The sequence below is a fragment of the Pelodiscus sinensis genome, chromosome 20, assembly GCF_049634645.1.
Source record: "Pelodiscus sinensis isolate JC-2024 chromosome 20, ASM4963464v1, whole genome shotgun sequence".
Lineage (NCBI taxonomy): Eukaryota > Metazoa > Chordata > Testudines > Trionychidae > Pelodiscus > Pelodiscus sinensis.
In genome coordinates this window covers 14,916,569-14,944,051 of record NC_134730.1, presented here as the reverse complement: position 1 = coordinate 14,944,051, position 27,483 = coordinate 14,916,569, and the positions used below count along the sequence as shown (strand labels likewise).

The 27,483-nt window shown below is 43.3% G+C and overlaps 1 protein-coding gene across 1 annotated transcript; it reads right to left on the bottom strand.

Annotated features, from left to right (window-relative positions):
- Positions 1–13,730: 13,730 nt before the first annotated feature.
- On the bottom strand, positions 13,731–17,914 carry WFIKKN2 (WAP, follistatin/kazal, immunoglobulin, kunitz and netrin domain containing 2). The gene is made up of 2 exons (XM_006125105.4): positions 17,809–17,914; positions 13,731–15,242 (listed from the first exon to the last, which is right to left on the bottom strand). Exons 1-2 carry the CDS (start codon positions 17,869–17,871, stop codon positions 13,731–13,733), a joined length of 1,575 nt encoding a protein of 524 aa, XP_006125167.2. The 5' UTR covers positions 17,872–17,914.
- Between the last annotated feature and the right edge of the window lie 9,569 nt (positions 17,915–27,483).

Genomic DNA, 27,483 nt, shown 5'->3' with positions numbered 1-27,483 from the left:
TTTTGTTTTACGAAGATCAGACTAACACGGCTACCTCTCTGTGACTATTCATTCTCTCCTGCTCCTCATCCTTTCCTCTTCCTCTTGCATTGCTTTGTGTCCTTAGTGAAATCAGACACATGTGGCCCATCAGGGTTCTATGTGCGGCTCCCAAGACATTTTGTTTACCATTGCTCATGCAATGATTCTGCTGGCTTCCGTCTGTCATTTTTTGTGTGTGCCAGCATTACTAAAGTGACGGGCACCTGACGTGAGGGCGGGCTGGTTGCACACAATATTGACCATGAGAGCCATGAGCTCCCTCTGCATCCAATCAAAGTGCTACTATGGTTCAATCAGCACACCTCGCAAATTCTAGGTACACAAGTGCAGTTAGCAAAACTACACTATCCTAGGAGATCATCTTGGTTATGACAATCTTGCGGCCCGTTGAGATGAAGGAGGGCCGCTCACACGGTCCACTCACTAGCCTAGGTTGCCCATTGCTGAATAAGAGTATCAAAATCACTAGACCAGACCCACGGTCTTTACAATCCTGCATAGTGTCTCTCACAGTGGCCAAAATCTGATACTTCAGAGAAAGGTGCAAAAGGCTCCAACATGGAAAATTATGCAATAAACTGAAGATTGGGGAAATTTCTTCCTAATCCCAAACAGAGTAACAGCAGAAGCAGGTTATATTAACCCTCTGTTCTGACTGTGCCTTCAGCATGCTTTAGTGACAAAATGTCTCCGAGGTGTAGCAGTGTTAATCTGTAACTGTAAAAACAATGAGTGGTCCTGTGGCAACTTAGGGTACAGCTAGACTAGAGGAGGTATCCTGGAAAAACTCTTCTGCATCCAGGGATGCGTTTGCCCTGCTGCTTTTTTTTCCGGAAGAGCAAACGCGCTCTTTTGGAAGCCCCTGTATTCCTCGTTCCACGAGGAATAAGGAGGCTTCCGAAAGAGTTTTTTTTCTTCTGACTTTTGGCCCAGTCTAGACGGGCCAAATATCGGAAAAGACTCTTCTAACAAAAGGATCGAAAAAAGCTATGCAAAATGCGGAGAGCATTTTGTGTAGCTTTTTTTGAAAAAAAGCGGCAGTGTAGCCATGCTCATAGAGATTAATCAAAATATATAGAATCATGAGCTTTTGTGGGCAAAACCCTCTTCATCAGATGACAAGGATTTCTTCTGCTGTTATACCAATCTCCTAGTTTCTGTTATGTCCACTCCTATTCATCTGATGAAGTGGGTTTTTCCCACAAAGGCTCATAATTCTATGTATTTTGATCAGTCTCAGAGGCTACATTTACACAGTGAAGCTATTTTGGGATACCCCCAGTATCTCAAAATAGCTATTCTGTGTCTTAAGAGCAAGTCAGTTATATTGAAATATAACAGGCTCAGTATTCCAATGTCCCTGTAAACCTCATTGCATGAGGGTAAGGGACACTTTGGAATAGCACCTCATTTTGAGGTAAGGGTACTGTGCAGATGCACCCACAGGTGCCACAGGGAACACTTGTTTTTCAGTGACAAAGCTCTTCTGTGGGATTAATGAAATACGGGCAGGTTCAGGGTCCTTTGGAATGCCAGAAGTTTTGTTTGATACAGGATCCCAGAGTCTCAGCCTTGAATGAGTTTCTGTTAGTCCTTACCTCTCAGGTTAGGTTTGTCAAACCACAAATAGCTGTGAATTAAAAAGGCTGTGCTGTCTTTTGTTAATAGTGATGTGCAGTAACATTGTGGCGTTATCTTCCTATCCCACCGGTGTTTGCATTAGTAAGTCAGGAGCTGACGCTGACGTTTTGGATGAGATTTAGAAAGTGGGCAGAACATTGATTCAGTTGTAGAATTTCCATTCAGTACACTGCTCCACTGCCAGGCCTGGGTTTCACTTTTTCTTCTCTGACAGCAACAGTAAATCAATAAGGCAGTTGGAGGTCAGGTGTAGTCAATCATTAACAATAGCCTGCTCTGGGGAAAAATTTAATATTTCCCTTTAAAATATGGAGCCTAGCTCTGAAGTTCTTACTGATGAGACCTTGTCCACACTAGAAAAGCTTTGCTGGTTTAGCTATACCAGTATAGTTATATTGGCAAATACGGCTTGTACAGACATTAAAGTGTTCCTGCTGGCATAGTTTACAGACGTTCACTAACGCATGTCTACACTACAGATCCTTAGCCAGTATAGTTACAGCAGTAGTGTCCCATGGGCTATGTCCTATACTATAGCCTCTTGTGTAAAAACATATGCAAATGAGGCAAAGCATGGAATATTGCCATGCCTCATTTGAATAATTAATGAGGCTCCATTTTTGCACAAGAGGCTTTGCGTGTAAACGGCTCCTTTTTGTGCAAAGCCCTTCTCTTGTGCAAGAGCTGTTCTGCATTTTTTTCAGGAAGAATGGCTCTTGCACAAGAAGGGGGTTTTATGCAAAAAGGAACCATGTAGACAGCTCCTTTTTGCTCAAAAGCTTCTTGCGCAAAAATGGAGCCTTATTAATTTTCCCCCAGACTCCTAAGCAACACAGGCCTGCTAGTTAAACTTGGTAATGTAAATCTGGCCCAATCTGTTTTAAGGTGGTGTAAGCATATTAATACTAGATATGGCAACTAAAAAAAAAAATCACGCTCTAAGAAACATAGCTACGCCAGTATTTTTAAGTGTAGGAAGGCCCGGACTTTAACAGGGTTCAATAAAGAACTAGATACATTCATGGAGGATAGGCTCATCAATACTTATTAGCCAGGATGGGTAGGGATGGTGAACCTAGCCTCGGTTTGTCAGAGGCTGGTTTGTCAGAGGGTGACAGGAGAGGGATCACTTGATGATCATCTGTTCTGTTCATTGCCTCTCGGGCACCTGGCACTGTCCACTGTCTGCAGAAAGGATACTGGGCTAGCTGGACCTTTGGTCTGACCCAGTATGTCCGTTCTTATGGAGACCAGATCACAAGGTCAGGTTCTCCCATTCATTCTCATGTGGTACTCGAGTAGCCCCACTGAACACAATTCTTGACACTAGTTGTAGAGTGAAATACAGCTAGTTTTAGAGCACTGGAAGCTTGGCCTCTTTTATTCAAGTACAATCCCATTGATCTCTCCGAGAGCTTTTGTCTGCATTAGAACTCAACATTTCAGAGGATTATGTCTCCCCATTTTCAAACCAGGGCATCCTAAGGCACCTAAGATGAGATTTTCAAAAGTATCTATGGTACCCAAATCCCACTAAAAGTCAGTGAGAGTCTCACCCCTAAATTCATTTTCCGGTACCTGATTAAGTGGCTTCTTTTTTTATAAATGGCTGGCATTTGATTTGGGAGTCATTTGACTTGATCTGGGATCTTGGTACCTTTGAAAACCACACTCCATAAAGTCTGGCCTTAGGCACCCAAGTCTGGAAGTGCTGGACAAACTCACACTGCATACACTGCAAGCTCCAAGAGCCCTGATGCTCTGACATGCTCATTCCAATTTCACCTTCCCAGACGCCTTCCTTCTGCTGAGGTACCTGCTATGTACCTGCTGAGATCCGTCATATTCTTTGTTTCAACCACCTTCCCCTATACCTTATTTCATAGGTCTAATGCATTCTGCGTGATCTTTGCTCTTTATTCCTGCTTCTTTAGACTGTGTTCCCTTGAAAATCTTTCCCTGAGCTCACCTCAAAGTCTCTTTTATAGTGAGAATAATTCCATTTTGACTTTGCTTTGGACCTTAACAGCCTGCCCTCGCTCCGGTTTTTGTGACTATACAGTGCCCTATCTTTAAGCAATTATATATCCATTTATCTGTCCTATGCTCATTTCCCAGTACCTTGGCACCTTTCTGTTGTATAGTCATCATACAGTGCTCCATGGGTCTGGATAGAGGCTGGATAGAGGCTCACAGTTGCCATATACAGTAGCAGTGGTCTAGTATTTTGTCCCCCTACTAATACTGCCACACTATACAGATGGTTTGCACAGTAGCATGTGAATCATTTTTTGATTCACATCCTGGATAGTTTCCATTTAACTGTAGGCTCTTCTGAGAAACACAATGCATTGCCCTTCTTATCCTCGCAGCAGCGTAGGAAGCGGATAAATATCACTGGCTTCCATTACTCTGCTTTTGGTTCTCCTCCTCCCTCTCTAATTGCTCTTTAAGCATTTCTTTTGGAGCATCCTCTTCAGACTCCCCCCTCCAACTGTCACCAGAACTTCCACACAGTTCTTCCAAAAGTGCCACAGGGATTTTCTATACTCATAAGAACAAGAGTTACAGCAATGCCAACTCCTACAATTTAATGGTGACTTTAGTGGTTCTGGGGTGTTTTTTAACCCATCGCATGTAAACACGATGAAAGGCTCGTGAATCTTCCCTTTGTCTTGAGTGGCAGGCAGGATGATGGGATTGTCCACAGTGTTTGAGAAAGGTGGTAGCAAGGCAAGATGCGCGGGGCAGGAAGGTGCGGGGGAATTAAGAATTCTGCTTTTAGCCAGGTTCAGCTTGAGCTGTTGGCTGGAATTCATGAGGGGATGTCAGAGAGACAGGCTGAGATTTTAGTGAGGACACAAGGAGATGGGTCTAGGGTAGTGAGGCAGTTCAGAGATTTGTCAGCATGGAGATGGTAGCTATATTTGCAGTGGCGGATGACTAAAGTCACCATTAAATTGCAGGAGTTGGCATTGCTGTAACTCTTGGTCTTATGGTATAGAAAATCCCTGTGGCACTTTTGGAAGAACTGGGATGTCAAACCTCATGTTCCTTCCCAATTCTAACTCAGCCAGGTACATTTTGCCTGTCTTACCTTGCCCAGCATTTTCAGGCTTGTCTACGCTAGAAAGCTGTGCTGCTGTAACTAAGCCAGTCCAGTCTAATGCAATCTAAATCAGCACAGTTATAGCAGTGCAAGCCTCTAGGTGTGGATAGTTATGTCAGGATAAAGGTGCTTTCTAACGGTACGTCTACACTGAGGAAGTGGGTCTGGCCCACGAAAGCTCATCATCTAATAAACCATCTTGTTAGTCTTTAAAGTGCTACATTGTCCTGCATTTTGCTTCAGCTACCCCAGAATAACACGGCTACATCTCTACCACTACGTCTACACTGCACTCTTATTTCAAAATAAGCTATTCCGGAAGAAATAGCTTATTTAGAAATAGCACGTCTACACTACAGGGAAGCCTCAATATTAGTCCAAGGCAGGCTTCCCTAATGTGGACATGCTACCTCGATTTACAGCCCCAGGGGGCACTGGGGAGTCATTGCTTTGAATGGCCCTGGGAGAGAAGCTATTTCAAATAGCAGCAGTGGAGCATCACTAGTTAGGCCTCAGCTGGAGTACTGTGTCCAGTTCTGGGCGCCACATTTCAAGAAAGATGAGGAGAAATTGGAAAGGGTGCAGAGAAGAGCGACAAGAATGATTAAAGGTTTAGAGAACATGACCTATGAAGCCAGGCTTCATGAACTGGGCTTGTTTAGTTTGGAAAAAAGAAGATTAAGGGGGGACATGATAGCGGTTTCCAAATATCTAAAAGGGTGTCACAAGGAGGAAGGAGAAAATTTGTTCCTCTTGGTTTCTGAGGACAGGAAAAGGAGTAATGGGCTTAAAGTGCAGCAGGGGTAGTTTAGATTGGACATTAGGAAAAAATTCCTAACTGTCAGGGTGGTCAAATATTGGAATAAATTGCCAAGGGAGGTGGTGGAATCTCCCTCTCTGGAGATATTTAAGAACAGATTGGATAGACATCTGTCAGGGATGGTGTAGATGGAGCTTGGTCCTGCCTTGAGGGCGGGGGGCTGGACTCGATGACCTCTTGAGGTCCCTTCCAGTCCTATTATTCTATGATTCTATGATCCACACTACTGCTATTCCGAAATAGCTGTTTCAGAGTAGGCATTATTCTGGTGGAATGAGGTTTACAGAAGTTGGAATAAGCCATCCATTATTTCAAATATATTTCAAAAGAACAGAATTGCTGTGTAGATGCTCTATTGTTATTCCGAAATAATGCTGCTGTGTAGACGCACCCTATCAGTATAGCTATTTCTACAAAGCAAGGGGCACAAGATATACCATTATAAGGCACCTTTAGCCAATATAACTATTAGGGTAGCAATGTGTCCAGGTTTTCCTAGGGTTGTCCTTCTTCTGAGGTACCTGTCTGGGGAAATATATAAGGGAGTTCAGTATACACTGAGGCTACGTCTACACTGGCATGATTTTCCGGAAATGCTTTTAACGGAAAAGTTTTCCGTTCAAAGCATTTTCGGAAAAGCGCGTCTAGATTGGCAGGATGTTTTTCCGCAAAAGCACTTTTTGCGGAAAAGCATCCGTGGCCAATCTAGACGCGCTTTTCCACAAAAAAAGCCCTGATCGTCATTTTCGTAATCGGGGCTTTTTTGCGGAAAACACTACTGTGCTGTCTACACTGGCCCATTTCCGGAACAGTTTTCTGGAAAAAGACTTTTGCCCGAACAGGAGCAGCATAGTTTTTCCGGAAAAGCACTGATGATTTTACATTAGATCGTCAGTGCTTTTCCGGAAATTCAGGCGGCCAGTGTAGACAGCTGGCAAGTTTTTCCGGAAAAGTGGCTGATTTTCCGGAATAACTTGCCAGTGTAGACACAGCCTTAGGGTTGACCTGGCCAGTTTTTGTAAATACTGGGGGGGATTGTTTCACTGGGGACACACTACAACTCTGTACAGTTCACACCCCTATAGGCCCAAGTACGGTACTGTAAGTAGGAAGGGATGAGAAAAATTATAAACTATCACAAAAGTGTGTGCGTGTGTAAAATAGTTCTCTCATATTGTGTTAGTAATGAGCTATAGTTGGCACTAGGGCCCTTTTTCTTAGAGGAGGTTGGAGTGTAGCCAACTGGTTTTTGTTGGCAGAGGGTTGGCCAGTGGGTAGTTTTCCTGCCTCTTGGAGCTGGCAGTCCTATAGAATCTGCCAGCTGTCCAAGGTAATGGGCTGGATGTTCTGGTTTTTTGCACTCAGAGGTGGCAACGTAACAATTGTGTGCATACTAGAAGCTGTATCAGTTTAAAAAATACACCCTACCCAACATAATTATACCAGTACAAAACCTGTCTGGTTAGATGAGGCTTTAGATGGCTACGGTACTACTCATGTCCTGGCCTAAAATGTTGTCTAAGGGTATATCTCCACTACAGGGTGGATCAATGCTGTGGCGATTGATCCACTGGTGGTTGATTTAGCAGGTCTAATGAACCATAGAATCATAGAACCATAGAGCTGGAAGAGACCTCAGAAGGTCGTCAAGTCCAGCCCTCTGCTCTAGGCAGGACCAATCCCAACTAAATCAACCCGGTCAGGGCTTTGTCAAGCCGAGACTTAAACACCTCTAGGGATGGAGACACCACTACTTCCCTAGGTAACCCATTCCAGTGCTTCACTACCCTCCTAGTGAAATAGCTTTTCCTAATATCCAACCTGGACCTCTCCCACCACAACTTGAGACCATTGCTCCTTGTTCTGCCATCTGTCACTACTGAGAACAGCCTCTCTCCATCCTCTTTGGAACCTCCCTTCAGGAAGTTGAAAGCTGCTATCAAATCCCCCCTCACTCTTCCCTTCTGCAGACTAAACAGACCCAATTCCTTCAGCCTCTCCTCATAAGTCATATGTTCCAACCCCCCAATCATTTTGGTTGCCCTCCGCTGGACCCTCTCCAACGCGTCCACATCCTTTTTGTAGTGAGGGGCCCAGAACTGGACACAATACTCCAGATGTGGCCTCACCAGAGCTGAATAAAGGGGAATAATGACATCTCTGGATCTGCTGGCAATGCTCCTCTTAATGCAACCTAATATGCCATTAGCCTTCTTGGCTACAAGGGCACACTGTTGACACATATCCAGCTTCTCATCTGCTGTAACCCCCAGGTCCTTTTCTGCAGAACTACTACTTAGCTGGTTGGTCCCCAGCCTGTAACAATGCTTGGGATTCTTCCGTCCCAAGTGCAGGACTCTGCACTTGTACTTGTTGAACCTCATCAGATTTCTTGTGGCCCAATCCTCCAATTTATCTAAGTCACTCTGGACCCTGGCTCTGCCCTCCAGCGTATCTACCTCTCCCCCTAGCTTAGTGTCATCCGCAAACTTGCTGAGGGTGCAATCTATCCCCTCATCCAGGTCATTAATAAAGATATTGAACAAAACCGGCCCTAGAACCGAACCTTGGGGCACTCCACTAGAAACCGACCGCCATCCTGACATCGAGCCGTTGATCACTACCCGCTGGGCCTGGCCTTCCAGCCATCTTTCTATCCATCTTACCGTCCATTTATCCAATCCACAATCCCTTAACTTGCTGGCAAGAGTATTGTGGGAGACCGTATCAAAAGCCTTGCTAAAGTCAAGGTATATAACATCCACTGACTTTCCCACGTCCACCGAGCCAGTTACCTCGTCATAGAATCAGATTGGTCAGGCACGACTTTCCCTTTGTGGGATCCATGCTGACTATTCCTAATCACTTTCCTCTCTTCCAAGTGCCTCAATATGGATTCTTTAAGGATCCCTTCCATGATTTTTCCAGGAACAGAGGTAAGACTGACCAGCCTATAGTTCCCTGGATCGTCCTTCTTCCCTTTTTTGAAGATGGGCACTACATTTGCCTTTTTCCAATCAGCCGGGATTTCTCCTGATCTCCACGACTTTTCAAAGATAATGGCCAAAGGCTCCTCAATGACATTTGCTAACTCCCTCAGTACCCTCGGACACATTAAGTCCGGACCCATGGATTTGTGTACGTTTAGATTTTCTAACTAGTTCCTAACTTGTTCTTTACCCACCAAGGGCTGTCCATCTTCATCCCAGCTTGCATCACTTAGCGCATTAGTCTGGGAGCCCACCTTGTCCGTGAATACAGAGGCAAAGAAAGCATTGAGTACTTCAGCTTTCCCCACATCATCTGTCTCTAGGTTACCTCCTTCATCCAATAGGGGCCGCACACCCTCTCTGATCACCTTCTTGTTAACATGCCTGTAGAAACCTTTTTTGTTATCCTTCACATCCTTAGCCAGTCGCAATTCCATGTTAGCTTTCTCCTTCCTGATAACCCCCCGGCATTCTCGAGCTATACATTTAAACCCCTCCCTGGAAGACTCACTAAATTGACTGCTGATCATTCTCCCATCAACTCAGTACTCCACCAGAATGAGATGAGTAAGGGAGTTGACAGAAGAGTTTCTTCTGTCAACCCAGCATGATGTGGGCTCTGCAGTAAGTAGATTTAAGCTACATTGATTTGAGTAGTTACGCTACTAATGTAACTCAAATTGCATAGCTTAGATGGACTTGGCCCTATAATGTAGACCCACCTTAACAGCGCATAGAAACATTAAATGGCTGCCAAACTGCCCCTCACATTGGACAGCACTTTGTGGGGAGGAGCCCTCATCTTGATCTATCCCTTATCTACATACAAAGGAGTGTAGTGAAGTTCAGTAAACTAATGTTTGGGAGGTGTTTTGAGATCTTCAGATGGGATGCAATGGTTAATTCCAGTGTGAAGTATTTTTAGTGGATTTCAAGGCAACCCATTACTGGGCTCCATAATATGTCAAAATGACACTCTCTTCCTGTCAAAATATGAGGTAGCCAGGAGACATTGTGACAGTCTTTCATCTTTTTTAAATAACTGTCAGAAAAGGGCATAATCTTGAGAGAAAAAGTAGGTGTATTCCCTTTGCTTTGGAGCAGATCCAGATCTGCATCCGGCCATCAGGTGTGTAATTACAAAAACATCTCCACAGATGAATTTTGCAAAAACTGTTGGAGTGCAATCTCCCTGATACTTTGATCCTGTCACTTTGAAATATGCAGTGGATATTGCTCTGGATCCCCACTGCTTTCAATGTTCATTTGTATTGTCACATGGGCCTTGTAGGGGCTTTGTTTTATTTCTCTCATTCAGAATTTTGGCCATTCTCTTCAGACTGGCCTGGCCTGCCCATTGTGTGGGGGTACAGTAGGGGAAGGATTTTGGGGAGACTTCCCCTGGTTCACTCTGTGCAAGGATTAGTGTCAATCACAGACTCCCTGCAGGGGGAGAACAGGAACTATGTTCACTGCTGCACCACTCCCCCCAGGTGGCACCATGCCCCAACGTGTGACACCCCCTCTGCACTCTGACCAGTAGAGCTAGTGGGCAGACCAGATGGAGTAGTCCATACCATACCAAGTGTGTGGGGGGCGGGGGGAAGGAGGAGGCAGCATATTTCCTCATGCTGTCATAGGGACTGAGCCACCTGCACTGACACAGGTGCAATGGACTTCTAGTACAGTTCGGACTTACTTACATGGTCTGACCCTAAGCAGCCAAAAACTGGATTATCTCAATACATACCTGTATAAGGAGGAAGTTGGAAACAATTAGAGTAAATGCTGAATGGTGTGTTGCTTTTAATACCAATGATTTTGCTCCATTTGATTTCAGAGGAGCTATTCATGGACTCCAGTAATCACTGTTATCATTTTTATGATCCTGATTCATCGGTGCACCCCTTTCCAGCAGAGGACACTTTGCACACATGCACTTATGCACATACTTAACTATAGGCATATGTTTAAGTCCCACTCACTTCAATGCAACCTAAAGTTAAGCACATATTTAAGTGCTTTCTTGAATAGTGAGACTGCAAATGGTTCTGATCCCAGATTTCAGGGCTTTAATTTACTACCCGGATGCAGAAGCAATTGCTTGATATTTGCTATTCAGTACAATTTCACCCCTCCAAAAATGTCTCCAGGTTTGGTTGATCATTCCCATATTTGCAAAAAAAACCCTTTAAGCGCTTGGAGAAAATAACTGTAGTAACCCAGCCTTTATTAAACAGTCACACTTAATGTCAGAAAAGGAGATTCAGTCTGGAAGAAATATGCCAGATCTTATTTCCTGGCTGCCTGAAAATGACAGACAAGCTGTATTCACAAACAAGCTGTTTGGTGAATGACACAGAGCAGAATTACCTACAGGAGGTGCAGAACTCAGGTGGAATGCAAAGAATGACAGGCATTGACATGGTCCAGCTCATAATATAATCATTGCAAGAATATATGTATATGTTATTAAGCTTTTATTGTAATTCTTCTTATATCCATTTCAGAAAGAGACAACAAAAATCAAATGGTTATTGTGCTGGACAATATGCAGCTATGGAAACTAATGGCACACTTAGCTTTTTTTTAAAAAAATTGGGAAGATAAAAAGTGCTTTAATACTGATTTTAGTTTTTGAAACTCTTCTTTCAGGCTTTACTTAGAATGGGCATGTGTGTGAATTGTAACCTAGAAAAGAGTGAAACAAAAGGGCTTGAGTCTCACACTAAAGCCACTCTACCCTGCTCTGGAGCCTTAACGTGGATGAAAATGCTCTTTAAAGCATCTTCATATTGCCAGTGTAACATAAAGGGGCCTTCATGTAAATGAGTCAGGCCCTCTATTTCAAAGTTGCCTCAGGGCCATATTTAAAATATTCTAATTGTCCATTAAATTTCATCCTTGAAATATGTTACAAAACATACCATATGGCTACGTCTACACTGGCATGAATTTCCGAAAATGCTTTTAACAGAAAAGTTTTCCGTTAAAAGCATTCTCGGAAAAGCGCGTCTAGATTGGCAGGATGTTTTTCCGCAAAAGCACTTTTTGCGGAAAAGCATCCGTGGCCAATCTAGACGCGGTTTTCTGCAAAAGAGCCCCGATCACCTTTTTCACGATCGGGGCTTTTTTGCGGAAAACAGTACTATGCTGTCTACACTGGCTCTTTTGCGCAAAAGTCTTTCGGAAAAAGACTTTTGCCCAAACGGGAGCAGCATAGTTTTTCTGGAAAAGCACTGATGATTTTACATGAGATCGTCAGTGCTTTTCCAGAAATTCAAGCGGCCAGTGTAGACAGCTGGCAAGTTTTTCCAGAAAAGCAGATGACTTTCCGGAAAAACTTGCCAGTCTAGACATAGCCTATATGTGATCCTTAGGGATTAGGAGTCTCCAAGGAAGTGCTTAAGCCCAGCATCTAGCCAGTTAACTTTTTAATGCAGCTTTCCCCCTATCTCATTCATAATCCGACCCAACATATACCTGCAAGTGTGTGGCATGCGCACTCCTCCCCCCACATACACCCTCCAATTCCGCCCTCCCACTGCTCTCTGAACAGCTTTCGCCATCTGAAATGCAAGGCTTGGATTAGCCAGTAGATGGCAGCACAGAGTAATATTAACAATTTTCTTTCTTACCTAAGCTAAAACCTTTCTCTAGGTCCATGTTTGAACTGGTCTTGTGCACAACAGTAGACACTGTTGTTGGAGCTCACTTAAACAACTGAACAAAATAATAATAAGAATAACATATCTAAGCATATACACTCAATCTCAGCACAGTGACATTCCTTAACACAGGCAGGGTATTTCTGAGATCATCTTTTTTGTTATTTAAAAATTGTGCATATGCAAATGTTACCTTTTAGATGCATAAGTATTAGAAATTATCAATACTGTTTATACACAGAGTGATTTATTTCTCTTGTGGTGCATGTACTTATACATATATGTATTGTCCAGTGGCCACACTTAGAATGTTTAACTGGTTTGAGAGAGATTTGCTAGATGTATAATGGGGGATATTGTTTAGAACCCGGGGAGTTCAGATTACTTGAAATGTTTATAATGCACCCACCATGTCTGTCCATAAAGTGTGTATGCTGCTGCCCTATGGTTCTCTCTATATGAATTATATAATTGTTAGAATGTGTATTTCACTTTTCTATCTTTAATTTTATTCTGACTGCTATAATTCTGCTCTATTACCTGGAAAATCAGGCATGTTTAAAATTAAGCAACAGATCACCACACATGCTCAGATGCAATGGTCTTTCAAAACCAAGATAGCAGACATCCCACTTTCAAAGAGTCTTCACATTATCTTTATACCACATTTATTTAAAACAGCAATAGGAATGTGCAATGAAATGAGTGGTGTTGATGGTGGGCTTCAAACCTTGTGAAATTGTGGTTTTGGCTTTGGACATGTATGTGTTTTTCTGGCTCTTAGACCGAGGCTGATTGCTTGCTGAGTTTACTTCAATGTTATCTTCTCCTTGAGTAAGGAATGCAGGGCTCGTATTCATTGTATTAAAAGTTGTCACAATCCAGAGAAAATTGCTATGTGTGTTTCTATGAAAAGGTGAGTGAATTCATAATACATAGATTGACTTGACACGTATAATTATAATCAAAATAGACAACAATTTAGTTTTTTCTCTTGTAATGTGCTTAGTGTTACCATGAGGAAACAAAAGAGTCTCACTGACTTTTAATGATTTACTATAACATTTCCATGCCATAAGTGAGACAGATTAAATTGACAGTATGTGCAATTTAGCTGTGTATCAATTAGCTACAAAAAAGCTATGAATTGGGTCATTTATGTTGGAAACTACACAAGAATTATATAATTATTGACGTAAGTCAGCTAGGTAAATGGCAATTCTATACAAACAAGTTGATTTCAGTGTAAGATTAATAGCCATTCATTTGGTATTTTATGTGCTTGCCAAAGGGCATACTACATTGTTGCTAAGCATCATTAATGGATTAAAATAAGGGCTCTGTGTATTAAAATACATTGTATCTTCAGACAGTAGCCTGTCTTTAGTTTCCATACTAGCCTTGCTTGTGTTAGCCCTATATAATACACAGATCTGAAAGGCTGACCTACATGAGTTAGGTTAGTGTAATCCTAAGAATTCTTTCAGAAGCTCACAGGTTTTCTTGTGGATGACTTCTCGGAGCTTCCGTACACGCCGCACACTGGAGATGCCCACAAAGCTGTCTGGCTGCAAGACAGCCATCCCATTGTGGACGTCACCCATGATGATAAGCTGACCATCCACTGTGGTCATATTGGGGCATGGGCAGCTCCAGTCCATGTTTAAAAGGGTGATTTCAAGAGGTTCTTTCCCCAGGAATTTTAAACCCATTTTTTCATCTTTTAGAATCTCCTCCACGGTCACCAAGGCGTGTCCTGAGTCTTGGTCTTCAGTTAGCTCCGTTATACGGCCCAGGATGACAAAGTCACTTTTGCAGAAGCTCGTCACCAGCTTTTGGCGAGGCTTGCAGGCTTTGCAGTGCGTGTTCTTTGGGAAAGGGCACATCTCTTCGCAAGCCTCTCTGCTCTCAAAGTTATTCTCATTGCCTCCACAGCCACCATAAATGAACGACTGGCATTGCTTGGTCAGACTGTTGTACGCCCATCTGGGTTCGTAGGCTTTGCAATGGCCCTGAAGGGCTGGCAGGTTGCAGATGTTGATTGGGCCGTTCATGCACGTTAACATGCAGTTCTCATAGGTCTCAAAGTGGTTCAGGTTGCTGTTACAGTTCCCATAGATGAATGTAAAGCAGTTGTTTTTCTTTGCATCGTAATACCACCTCGTCTGCTCCTCCCCACAGTCTTCGCTGTCTGGCTGCTTCAGACACTCATCGGTTGGGAAATGGGTTTTGTTCTGAGATGCCTCTTTCGATGCAGGTTCTCCTTTGACCACAGACAGCGGGAAATTGATCCTGAGAAGGCCGCCGATGTTTTTCGCAGTGCACGTGTAAATGCCTGCGTCTTGCAGCTGGGTGTTATAGATGACCAGTTGTGCAATGTTGGTGACCACAACATTCCCCCTGACGTGGTTCGGCTTCATAATGATTTTTTCCTTACCATCTATTTGCTTCTCCCATGTAATTTCTGGCTTGGGTCTGCCTGTGACGTCGCAAAGAAAGCTAACAGTCTCTCCCACATAGACTGACTGATGGACTGGGTTGTTAACTAGAGCAGGTGGTAGGATATCAATAATGGTTGTCTCTGAATAGGCTGTGGTAGGGCGCACTGTAGTCTCCAGTGGGATAGGGCTGGTATTTGGCCAAGTGAGATGGTACCGACAAGTGACTACATTTAGAGTAATGCCTTTGGTGCATGCTTCTGCATCCATATAACACTTGTTGTAATAAGTGAGTCCATCGGAGGCACAGGTAAAGCTGGGCTCTTTTTCACACCTATCTTTGCATTTGCATACCGGCTGTCCATCCCAGATATCACACTCTGAGCCTTGTTGGTTACACATGAAACGGTCACAAGTTGCCTCTTTGGGCATCCCAACAGGCCCTTTCTTCCCCTGGACGTCCATGTACCGAGCTGCCACGCAACTCTTTGTCCCACAGACGTTAGGACAGCACTTCTCAAAGGTCTCACATTCCTAAAACAAAACAACCAAATGGTTATTGGGAGGGTTTCTCATTTGAATAATGCAAAGATTCCTTCTTTCCTTCTTGTGATTAAATCAAAGGACTAGGCTCCAGAGAATCAGTTCTATTCCCAGTTCTGCTGCAGACATCTTGTATGACCTACGGTATGTCCTTTCACGTCTCTGCCCATGAGAAATATGGGAATAACCTCACTTCCCTATTATAGGGCTTGTCTATGTTTACATAGAGATTGACACTCTAGAGATCAATCTACCAGGGTTTGATTTAGCGGATCTGGTAAGGACCCACTAAATCAAACGCTGATGATGCTCTTGTACTGGATTATGAGGAGTAAGGGAAGTTGATGGGAGCATTTCTCCCATTGACCTCCCACTGTAGGGCCACTGGAGAAACTCGATTAAAGTATATTGACACCAGCTACACTATCCTCATAGCTGGAGTTGTGTATCTTAAATCAATTTTCTTCCCCATTGAGATCTGACCTCAGAGGGGATTCTGTAAGGCTTAATTAATTAGGTTGGTCAACTATTATGAGATCTTTGAATGGAAGGTGCTAGAAAAGGTCAATATAAGTCCCTAAAGCCATAGTAAATCCTTCACAAAATCATATTGAACATTTGGTTACCGCAGTAACAGTGACCCCATCTAAACAGTTCCTCTTTTAGTGCCCAAGGACAAGCATCCTGAACTAAGAGCAGATGGAAAGTCTTATCAAATGGTTATAGTCATCAATCCCTTTTATTTTCCTCAGAAATATGTATTCTCTGAGACTAGCAGTAGACTCTTGGAATGGAAACTGCCAAGGATCTGTGATTGTTCACAACGTGTTATAAATGGAATAGCTCAGAATTAAAGTCAAACTAAGTTTTTGCTCCAGAATTATTTTGTTTTCCATGGCGTGAGAAAGTACCCACTTATGGGCTAGCTGTTGCTCATGTGACTGGGTCTGTCCTACATGCAGCATCAGTGATAAACATAATGTTATATCCAATGTTGGTTATGGGAAATTTTTAAACTGTGGCTAATTACAGTACAGTAGTAGTTTGCCTTTCTAAACTGAAAAAGTATTTGTGTGGATTGTAGAACTGTAGACAATATGTTGTTTCTGGATTATTTTAATGAAGCCCAATTGTTTTTACCATATGTAGAATAGGAGAAATTGTACCCTTAGCTACCTAATTTTGATCTCATTGAAGTTAGCTGGGCATCTCTGTAACAAACAGCAAAATTTAGTCATGCTGTCTTTTAATGCCATCAAATTAAATAGTGGTATGAGCATTATTCGTGTACAATATCTTTTCATTAATGGGAACTACAGGAATTACTATTGTACCTTCTTTCCCATTTTTAACTATGAAACGCTATGGTCCAAAAGCAAATCTGCAAAACATAATGTACTGAACATAATGCTGGCGTAGCTCTAATGAAGTCATCAAAACTATTCTGGTTTATTTCTGTCCAAAAGGCTCAGAATTGGAATAGGATGCTGTGCTGCCACATTATACACCTGATTTTTTTTCCCCAAATGGATTCTGATTTTTTTTTAACCAGAAAACTACAAAAGGTATTCCTTCATCCTTTGAAAGAGAGTAGTAATTATTTTTGATGCATCTGATGGTTGAATTTAAAAGGCCATTGTAATCAGAAAAGTAATGTAACAATAATAACATCTTAATATATGCTCCTTTTTTGTCTTTAAACAATATTTACTTAACGGCCTGCCAAATGTATCTTTTCCTGACTTTTAGCATTGCAGAAACTATCCAGCTCCTAGAAAGTGAGCTGAATCTTTTCCTGCATTGTGACTGTCAGCTTGGTTCTGACTGCAAACTCTTTCCTGCTGGAGATGTGGTTAGAAGCAGAGAGAGCAAGTGTGGATTTCAGATACTATGTTGAGTTGGCTATGCTGGCAGTTTCAAAAAGTGACCTTTTGACTTGTAAGCTGTGTACAGTTTGAGGCATCCCAGGAGAGCCCATCTGCATGGTTATTTTTACTGTGCTGTTTTTTTTTTTCAAACTACAGTCAGACTTTATATTTCACGCGTAGCAATCAACAGGCATCATACGGAAGTCTCTTGAAGGCAATGTTACCCTTGATGATGGCAACAAAGAAAGGTGAGGTTGGTAAAAATGGTAACATGCAGTCAGCTGGCCCAGTAACATGTCAAATTCCTGAGTTTAAGCTGCTGAAGGTCTCTTTAGTGAGGAGTCCTGTGCATCTTAAAGACTAACAGATTTATCTGGGCATAAGCTTTTGTGGGTAAAAACCACTTCGTCAGATGCATGGCGGCAGTGAGTGAGAAGGCTGAACTATGAAAGCCATGTAGTCACAAAAGTCATTGGGTCACTTAAAGAAGTGACTCCATTAAAATTCCTCTTGATGTAACCGAGTCATCAAACATTGTTATATGCACTGTTTCTGTTAAACGCACGAGTTTCCCGGTTTGGATCATATACACATTTTCAATAGAAATAGACTGCAACCCCTTTGAGTAAATTAACAAACCAACCAACCAAAACATCTTGACAAAGCATATAAAAATGTGCATCACTCACCAGGTCTGTCTCACACTCTCTCTTGCAGGTGCTCTGGGCATCTACCCACAGGTTGGGGTTCATATCATTTGGACATATCCCAGCGTGAGAATACCGTATTGGAGGTAAAGCTTTACCCTCTAGAGGGACCTCCAGAAGCAACAGAACAGTAGTCTTCCCCAGCAAGATCCACATCCACCGAATGAATAACACCAACAACATCTCAGAATTTCTCCGGAGAAATGTCAACAATTGGATTGGGTTTGGGTATTTTTTTGTGTGCCTGATATTTTCAAAGAAGTCCAAATCCACCTGCCCTCTATCAAACTTCTGCAGGTTTCCTTCCCGTCTTTGTTGGTAGTGCAGTCTGATCTCGACTGCACCGGATTAAACGTCTTAGGAAGTAACCCCCTTATTTTAAGAGAAATGCTAATAGTCCGTACAGAGTTAGCGGTATTTATACCCTGCCTCTGTTTAACAAGTCGGAAAAGGTAAACTTGATTTCTTTGACAGGCACACACTTCCTATGTCCTGGTGGCAGTCAGGCAGATTTGTTGCAAGAAAAAAAAGCTGGAAAGAGTTTAAAAGGCTGGAACTGGCACGGTGGGACCCCTGCATGTTTCTGAATGCAAGGAGGCCTTCTTAACCCCTTTAGACCTAAAGTACTTCCCTACACTAAGAATGGCATTTCATACTGAAAGAGTGCTTGTCTAAATAATATGAAGCCACCATCAGAGGGATTTTTGTACACCAAAGGAATACACAATCACGTGTTTCAAAGAACAACTAATAGGATTGAAGCAATTAAAGCTAGGATATCACATTTTAACAATGGGAGTGAGGTGAAAACATATTTAAACTTAGGATCTGCAAAGCAATACATCTTTGCAAATTGCCCCTGGACCCGTAGGCTTCTTCTCTGAAGCACAGGGATTTCCAATGTGCTTTTTTTTTTTTTTTTTTTGTATTATCCTGCTCCATGAAACTCCAACCCCACCAGCTAGCCATGGAAAGTTTCTCTGAATTCCTCCACATTTCATGAAAGTGAAATCCCATTGTATAGAGCTTTGCTGACCTCTTGGGGGAAAAAAAGTAACAGTTCAACTCTATGGAAACCCACGTAAAGGAATGTACAGCATTTTTGCATAGGGGGGAAATTCAATCCAGCGTGGTCATAGCTCCCTAGTTATTACAGTAAGGGGTTGATTCTGCACCGTACTGAACACCTGCCAAGAGCTAGTGGGAAGTCATGATAGTCCATGGAGGATGAAGTTGCTCAGCACTTTGCAGGATTAAACCCTTTTGGAGCAAGATTCTTGTCTTGATTAGGAGCTTAATTCTGCAAGATGCTGAGTGCTTGGAAGGCCTTTAACTCTCATTTGATTCCAGTGGTTGAGGAGTGCTCCCAGGACTATGCAATACTGTAACCCTCTACCAGACTTACGCTGGAGCATCCATTGTCTTAAATCATGTTATTCCTGCTTCATATTGCTACTAATGAGAACAGGATAAGGTCCTGTGCCAGTAGCTTTTCCTGTAGGGCTTATCACCCTGATGTGGTTTTTCAGTGTACAGTTGTGTCTGATTCTCCGCTTGCTTACCCTAATTTCACACCAATCTACCATGATCTCTGTTCTTCAGTTGTTGTACATCAGCAAAGCTCATTATCTTGAATGGAGCAATATCTGTTTGCACTAGCTGAGGATGTGGCTTTTTTTTTCTTATAAGGGGAGGGGAGAAAAAGCAAATTGGAAAAAATAAAATAGGACACTTCACACCACTGGGACATGCTTGTTCTTCCCCATTTGGAATAAACAGTTCTATCTGCTATGGAGTGAGCAAAAGCCATTTGATCATGTGCATAAGATTTGAACTTCATAAGAATATTCCTACAGGATTTTTTTTTCTAAAATAGATATTCACAAGTCACTAAATCAACATCCATGCAACCTTTTACAGTGGATTTATTCCCTCTAAAAGTTTACAAACCTGCGTGACACTTGCACAAAATGTGGCTGGGATCAAAATGTTTTATTCAGTAGTTGTTGATAAAGACAAGTACAACACCCTGTGATGTCTAGAAAAGCTAACTGAAAATGACATATTTCCAAGCGGGAAGTACAGAGGTACTTAAAATTCTTACAGCTCTATTAACAACAAAATCACATGTATTAGTGCTTCTTGTGACTAAACAAAGGCACTTTATATTGTAAAACTCAGTCAGGAAGAAGACTTGGTAGGCTTTGATACTGAAGTATTATATGCAGAGCTGGAAAGAAAGATGAGAATTATTATTTCTGTTACAGGACAGGGCCACTTAGGTGATCCAAACAACATTGGAGCCCCCTTCTCGCCTAATCCTACAACCACACAGCAGAGTTTAAGTAGGACTTCAGAGCAATTTGAGGATAGGTCACTAGACTGTAAAACTGGAGGCTTGTTGGCTCTGCCTTGATGTATTAACTTTGGGTAAGTTATCTCCCCTCTCTACTCAGTTTTCTCTGCCATCCTTTGAATGTTTTGTCTGTTTAACCTGTAACCTCTTTGGGGAAAGCCCAATCTCTAGCACCATGTCTGAACCCTGCCTAACATAACGGGGCTGTTGTAATACAAACAATAACAGTAAGTGCCTAGACCTTGTGTTGGTCCTCTGCACAGGAGTGACTTTCACTCTGAGTCCTTAGATGCTATATTTAGTTTACATGGTGCCCATAGAAGAAATGCAAAGAGGAATGAGCAACAAAGGAGGACCCCTGATTCAAATGCAGAGGGTAGGGAGATCAACTGGTTATCTAAGGTGTTTGTATACCAATATGAGAAGCCTGGGTAACAAACCGGAAGAATTGGAGGCCCTAGCCCAGTCCAAGAATTACGATTTGATTGGGGTAACAGAGACTTGGTGGAATGACTCGCATGACTGGAGCACTGTCATGGAAGGGTATAAACTATTCAGGAAGAACAGGCAGGGGAGAAAAGTAGGAGGAGTCGCATTGTATATAAGAGAACACTATGATTGTTCAGAACTCCAGTATATAGAGGGAGAAAAGCCTGTTGAGAGTCTATGGGTCAAGTTTAGAGCTGTAAGCAACAGCAGTGATGTTGTGGTTGGTGTCTGCTACAGGCCACCGAATCAGGTGGATGAGGTAGACGAGGCTTTCTTCAGACAACTGAGAGAAGTTTCCAGATCGCAGGTCCTGGTTCTCATGGGGGACTTTAATCACCCTGACATCTGTTGGGGAACAAATACGGCAGTACACAGACAATCCAGAAAGTTTTTGGAGAATGTTGGTACTTCTTGGTACAAGTGCTGCAGGATCCGACCAGAGGCCATGCGCAGCTTGACCTGCTCACAAACAGGGAGGAACTAATAGGGGAAGTAGAGGTGGGTGACAACCTGGGAAGCAGTGATCATGAGATGGTAGATTTCAGGAACCTGACAAAGGAAGAAAAGAGAGTATTAAAATACACACCTTGAACTTCAGAAAAGCAGACTTTGACTCCCTCAGAGACCTGATGGGCAGAATCCCCTGGGATGCTAAAATGAAGGAGAAAGGAGCCCAGGAGAGCTGGTAGTATTTTAAAGAAGCCTTACTGAAGGCACAGAAAGAAACCATTCCAATGCGTAGCAAGAGAAACAAATATGATAGGGGATCGGATTGGCTTACAGGGGAAATCCTTGGTGAACTTAAGCACAAAAAGGGAGCTTACAAAAAATGGAAACTTGAACAGAAAACTAGGGAGAGGTATAAATGTATAGCTCGAGAATGCAGGGGAGTTATCAGGAAGACGAAAGTGCAATTGGAATTGCGACTCGCAAGGGATGTGAAGGAAAACAAGAAAGATTTCTACAGGCATGTTAGCAACAAGAAGGTGATCAGAGGGCGGGTAGGGTCCCTATTGGATGAGAGTGGTAACCTAGTGACAGATGATGCAGAGAAAGCTGAAGTACTCAATGCTTTCTTTGCCTCTGTCTTCACTGATAAGGTCAGCTCCCAGACCAATGTGCTAAGTGATGCAATATGGGACGAAGGTGGACAGCCCTTGGTGGGGAAACAACAGGTTAGGAACTATTTAGAAAAGATAAAAGTACATAAATGCATGGGTCCGGATGTAATGTATCTGAGGGTACTGAGGGAGTTGGCAAATGTTATTGAGGAGCCTTTGGCCATTATCTTTGAAAAATCGTGGAGATCAGGAGAGATCCTGGGTGCTTGGAAAAAGGCAAATGCAGTGCCCATCTTTAAAAAAGGGAAGAAGGACGATCTAGGGAACTATAGGCCGGTCAGTCTTACCTCAGTCCCTGGAAAAATCATGGAGGGGATCCTCAAGGAATCCATTTTAAAGCACTTGGAAGAGGGGCAGGTGATCAAGAATAGTCAGCATGGATTCATGAAGGGCAAGTCGTTCCTGACCAATCTGATTAGCTTCTACGATGAGGTAACTGGCTCTGTGGATGTGGGAAAGTCAGTGGATGTGATATACCTTGACTTTAGCAAGGCTTTTGATACGGTCTCCCACAATATTCTTGCCAGCAAGGTAAGGGAATGTGGATTGGATAAATGGACTGTAAGATGGATAGAAAGATGGCTGGAAGGTCGGGCCCAGTGGGTAGTGATCAATGGCTCGATGTCAGGATGGCAGTCGGTTTCTAGCAGAGCGCCCCAAGGTTCTGTTTTGGGACCTGTTTTGTTCAACATCTTTATTAATGACCTGGATGAGGGGATGGGTTGCACCCTCAGCAAGTTTTCAGATGACACTAAACTAGGGGGAGAGGTAGAGACACTGGAGGGCAGAGATAGAGTCCAGGATGACTTAGACAAATTGGAGGACTGGGCCACAAGAAATCTGATGAGGTTCAACAAGGACAAGTGTAGAGTCCTGCACTTGGGACGGAAGAATCCCAAGCCTTGTTACAGGCTGGGGACCAATTGGCTAAGTAGCAGTACTGTAGAAAAGGACCTGGGGATTACAGTGGATGAGAAGCTGGATATGAGTCAGCAGCGTGCCCCTGTAGCCAAGAAGGCTAATGGCATATTAGGTTGCATTAAGAGGAGCATTGCCAGCAGATCCAGAGATGTGATTATGCTTCTTTACTCGGCTCTGGTGAGGCCACCTCTGGAGTATTGTTTCCAGTTCTGGGCCCCCAATTACAGGAAGGATGTGGCTGCATTGGAGAGGGTCCAGCGGAGGGCAACCAAAATGATTAGGGGACAGGAGCATATGACATACGAGGAGAGGTCATATGCTCCAGACCCCCATTTTGGGCAACCTAAATGATTAGGTCGTTGGAGCATATGACCTATGAGGAGAAACTGAGGGACTTGGGTCTGTTTAGCCTGCAGAAGTGAAGAGTGAGGAGGGATTTGATAGCAGCCTTCAACTTCCTGAAGGGAGGTTCCAAAGAGGATGGAGAGAGGCTGTTCTCAGTAGTGACAAATGGCAGAACAAGGAGCAATGGTCTCAAGTTGAGGTGGGAGAGGTCCAGATTGGATATTAGGAAAAACTATTTCACTAGGAGGGTGGGGAAGCACTGGAATGGGTTACCTAGGGAAGTAGTGAAGTCTCCATCCCTAGAGGTGTTTAAGTCTCAACTTGACAAAGCTGAGTTTAGTTGATTTTAGTTTAGTTTAGTTTAGTTGATTTAGTTGGAATTGGTCCTGCCTAGAGCAGGGGGCTGGACTTGATGGCCTTCTAAGGTCTCTTCCAGCTCTATGATTCTATGGTTTGTATGTCCCTGTGTGACTGATCACTCTCCAGGAGCTGGAATAACATGCACCAGGAAGGAATAAATTTCACCCATATACAGTCCTTCCCAATTGCCGAAGGACATAATTTGAGGGTTGGGAGAGGCAGAAAGTATGCCTTCCTCTAAAGAATCAGACAGTAGCCAGTGAATGGCAAATTTAGATGATCAATAGTCTGCTTCATTGCAACATATCCTAGATCTCCCACAGAGTTTCTGAAAATTCCCGACTGCCGCAATGAAATATATCGATGGAAAATTTGTCATTCTGCGTAGGGATGTGTAGTGGTGGGCTGGATTTAGTAAAAGAATAAAGAGAGTGAGCTATATAGCCAGAGAGATTAGGGTGAGCTCCCTAATACACAGCATAATTCTATGGAACATTTTGGAACAACTTGAAAAAATTCTAAAAATGACTTACTTCATTTGATATAGTAAAAAAATCTCAGAGGGATAGCTGGGTTTGTTTGTAACTTTAAAAACTAGTAGTCCTGTGGCATCTTACAGACTAATAAAAATATATAAGATGAAGAGCTGATGAAGTGGGTTTTACCCACGAAAGCTCATAATTCTATATATTTTTGTTAGTTTCTAAGGCCATGTGTACACTAAGAAATTATGGTGAAATAAAAACTCCTGAAACAACTATTCCAAAATAAGCATTATTCCTTGTGGAAAGCAGGAGTTGTTATTTTGGAATAACCAGCTCTGCTTCTTATTTTGAAATAAGGGGGGTTATTTTGAAATAACTCCCTAGTGTAGACCAGGGCTTAGGTGCCACAAGACTACTCAGTCCATTTGATGTAGTGATTGTATCAAATATCCAACCCAGCTGATTTAGCTGATTGTCTTTTGTGAGTCTTTTGAAATATCTATGCTTGGTGTGTTTATGCCCATGATCTTGTTGGTCACAGCACAGAGATTACAAATAAAAGTACAGGAAATAGGCTGATTTCTCAGTGAACATCTTTCTTTAAAAGCGTTTACATAGGGAGAGAGAATCAACTCACAGTTCAATCCTCTAAGGTGCAGAGCATCTTTTGGAAATATTGAGCAAACTCAGCTCCCACTAATTTCAGAAGGAAGTGCTTAGCAACTTGCAGGATCAATTTTTTTGTCACATCAGCGGCAATGGAAGGAGACAGATGCGCAGGTAACAGCACCATGAATCTATCTCTCAAATTAATTTAGGCAGCTCTTGAGGCTTAGGGAGACAGTGGGAAATTTAAAGTAACCTTTGATTCCTCCTTCATTCACCTCATGACACACCATCATGGAATCCTCGTTACTAGAAGTAAGAACATTATGCAAACCTCTTTTCAAGCATTGTATTTTCCCGGTGCACCGGCTAACTACTGCCCCTGCTTAAATAATTCATTCAACATTGTTGGGCTTTTTTGCTTTTTAAAATTAGGGCTAGAGTCTCAGCTGATGTAAATCAGTATAGCTCCACAGACTTCAGTGGACTTCAATGGCTTCAGTAGAGCTATCCCAATCTGCGTTAGTTGAGAATTTTGTCCTTAGATTTTCAAGCTCCTTGGGGCACAGTTCTTGCCAATAACTTTATATGTATTTTTCCATTTCTAGCCACAAAATGGTCATGGTTTCTGTGCACCTGTGCAATAAACAACTTTAAAGTTATATCCTACCATATCTATGTTCGTGAATAGCTGATACCAATATAACAGAGAGCCCCTCAACTTTCCTCTGTTTCCCCTTCGCTCAAAATTACTTTTCTTACCCCCAAACCACCCTTTCAGATCAATATACTTGGGACCTGTTGGACTGCAGAGTGGGGATTGTGGGGGAGAGGGGGAAGGGAAAGAGAGCTTACTCCACCGTGTAGACTTATAAAGCTAAGGGCTATCAACCCATTGTATCTCAGCTGATTTTTTCTTCTGCTGAACTGGCACAATAATAGAGATACACTCACAGAGTGATCCAAAGCCCACTGACATCAATGGTATGTCTCCTGTTGTCTTTCTTGGGCTTTGGATCAGGCTCTTAGTTTGACAGTATTGTGTTCTGTTGATCAGGTCTGCATTACTTGGATGTCTGTGCAGCACTGACTAACCCACCCATCCTCAATCCCATCCCAGCATACCCCAGTCTTGGCTAAAATAATGTGGATGGTTCTATGTGGAGAATGGTCTCTTCATTTATTGGTCATGAATCTAGAGTAAGCTCTTTGCAAGACATTTCACTTTGGAACAGCAAAACTCAGTACTCAACACTTCCTCTGTTGCGGTAGGGACACCATCTTCTCAAGCGATGGTAGCTAGGAACGGAAGTGTTCTGCCATCCAGCGAGTTGTGTGTACTTCACGGGTTAAGTTGATGTAGCTATGGTGCTCAAGGGTGTGGGTTTTTTTACACCTCTGCACACTGTAGCTATGTTCACCTAGATGTAAGGGTAGACTGGACCTGTAATGTAAGGGCTGGCAAAGTTAGGAAGGGGTAAAAGGGTGGAGAAAGGAGAACAGGCTGATCCTCAGAGTTCCATCACAATGCAAATCATTTTTCTATGTTGTTGGAAACAAGGGCCCTCAGACAGCCCTTGTGGCTCTCAACTCGTGATCTCGTTCCAGCCAGAAAAGCGGCTTTCAGGGTCCTGATAAAGAGCCAGATTTATTCTGACCAAAATTCTAGGTTACTCCCAATTCCACGGCTTCTTACGGTAGCCAGTAATCCTCACCCCAGGGAATGCATCTGAAACGCCATAGCCTTTATACTGGCAATTATACCAGCCTAAACACCTCCCAAATGTCCCCATTTCCCTGAAAGCTTGAATACTCTCTTTCATAACCACAAAGTTACTTCAATCCACACCATTTCTGGGGCATCCTAATATAGATTTTCTTCCTCTTAGATTTCATGGAATAGCCAGAGAGATATGCCTTTCTCCTTTAAGTGAGGAGGCACCAGCCCACAGGTATTGGCCTGGTGATGGATAGGCTCAGCCGAGGACTTTGACATGTATTTGTTCCCGATCACTCACGTACAATGAGTGGACAGTGGAGAAGAACAGGTGCAGCATGTTCAGTGTAGTTTGCCTTCAGTATACCTGCGTTGGGCAAAGATCTGCCGTTTCTCACTGATTCTCTGGGGTGTAGCAGGAGGGCAGAAGAGGACCCAGGTGAAAACTCCTTCTCTATCCCCATTTGGGCAAGGGCAGGGTAAGCTGAGGAACTAGCATTCTCTAGAGTGGTAGGTGAGGAGACAACTAATGAGTTTGATGGTTCCTGAGGGAATGGCCAGCCAGCACAGTGGTGTGACTGAGTCAGCGGGGCTGTTGCACAAGGCAGGGGGCACCCATCTCCACACCTCCAGCAGGGCAGGGCCTCAGGTGGACGGGGCAGGGCTGGGGCAAGGCAGCCTTCATTGCTGCCTGATGCCTGGTGCTCCAGCAGCAGTGTAAAGGGTCTGGGGCTCCGGCTGCCACTGCTGCCATTGTAATGATGGCAGCGGTGGCCGGGAACTCTGGGATCTTTTGCTCCAGGCCCTGGGGCAGTTGTTCCTTGTGCCCACCCCTCAGCTCCTCCTCCTTCCCGTTGGCAAGCCTGAACTGAGCCTTCCTGCACCTGCCTCACCTCTTGGAGCAGTGATTCGGGGGGGGGGATGGAACAATGTGTCTAGTGGGGGTGCCGAGAGCCATTGAACCAAACTGTGAACCTTGGATATAATGGAAACCACTTCTAGCCAGGGAGTGCTGCATCTCCCCTCCCCTCGCCCCTAAGCCCTTAGTTCCAGCACCTATACAGTGCAGAAGGGACATCGAACATTCCCTCTGGGCTCTGGGAAGCCATCCTCTCCTTGCACATGCAGAAGCCCCAAGGACCCCTCAGTTTTCCACCCCAGTGTGGGTGTTCCCCCAAGATTTTGCCCTTTGGTGGTGGTCCAGTTTAGTGCACAGCAAGACTAAAGAGCAGATAAAAGGGCCAGGCCTAAAAAGAC

Bases quoted from the DNA above. Each gene is read 5' to 3' on its own strand.
- WFIKKN2 (XM_006125105.4), bottom strand. From the start codon at position 17,871: ATGAACCCCAACCTGTGGGTAGATGCCCAGAGCACCTGCAAGAGAGAG. The intron at 15,243-17,808 runs GTGAGTGATGCA...GTTTTGTTTTAG, and splicing joins GAGAGTGTGAGACAGACCTG to GAATGTGAGACCTTTGAGAA.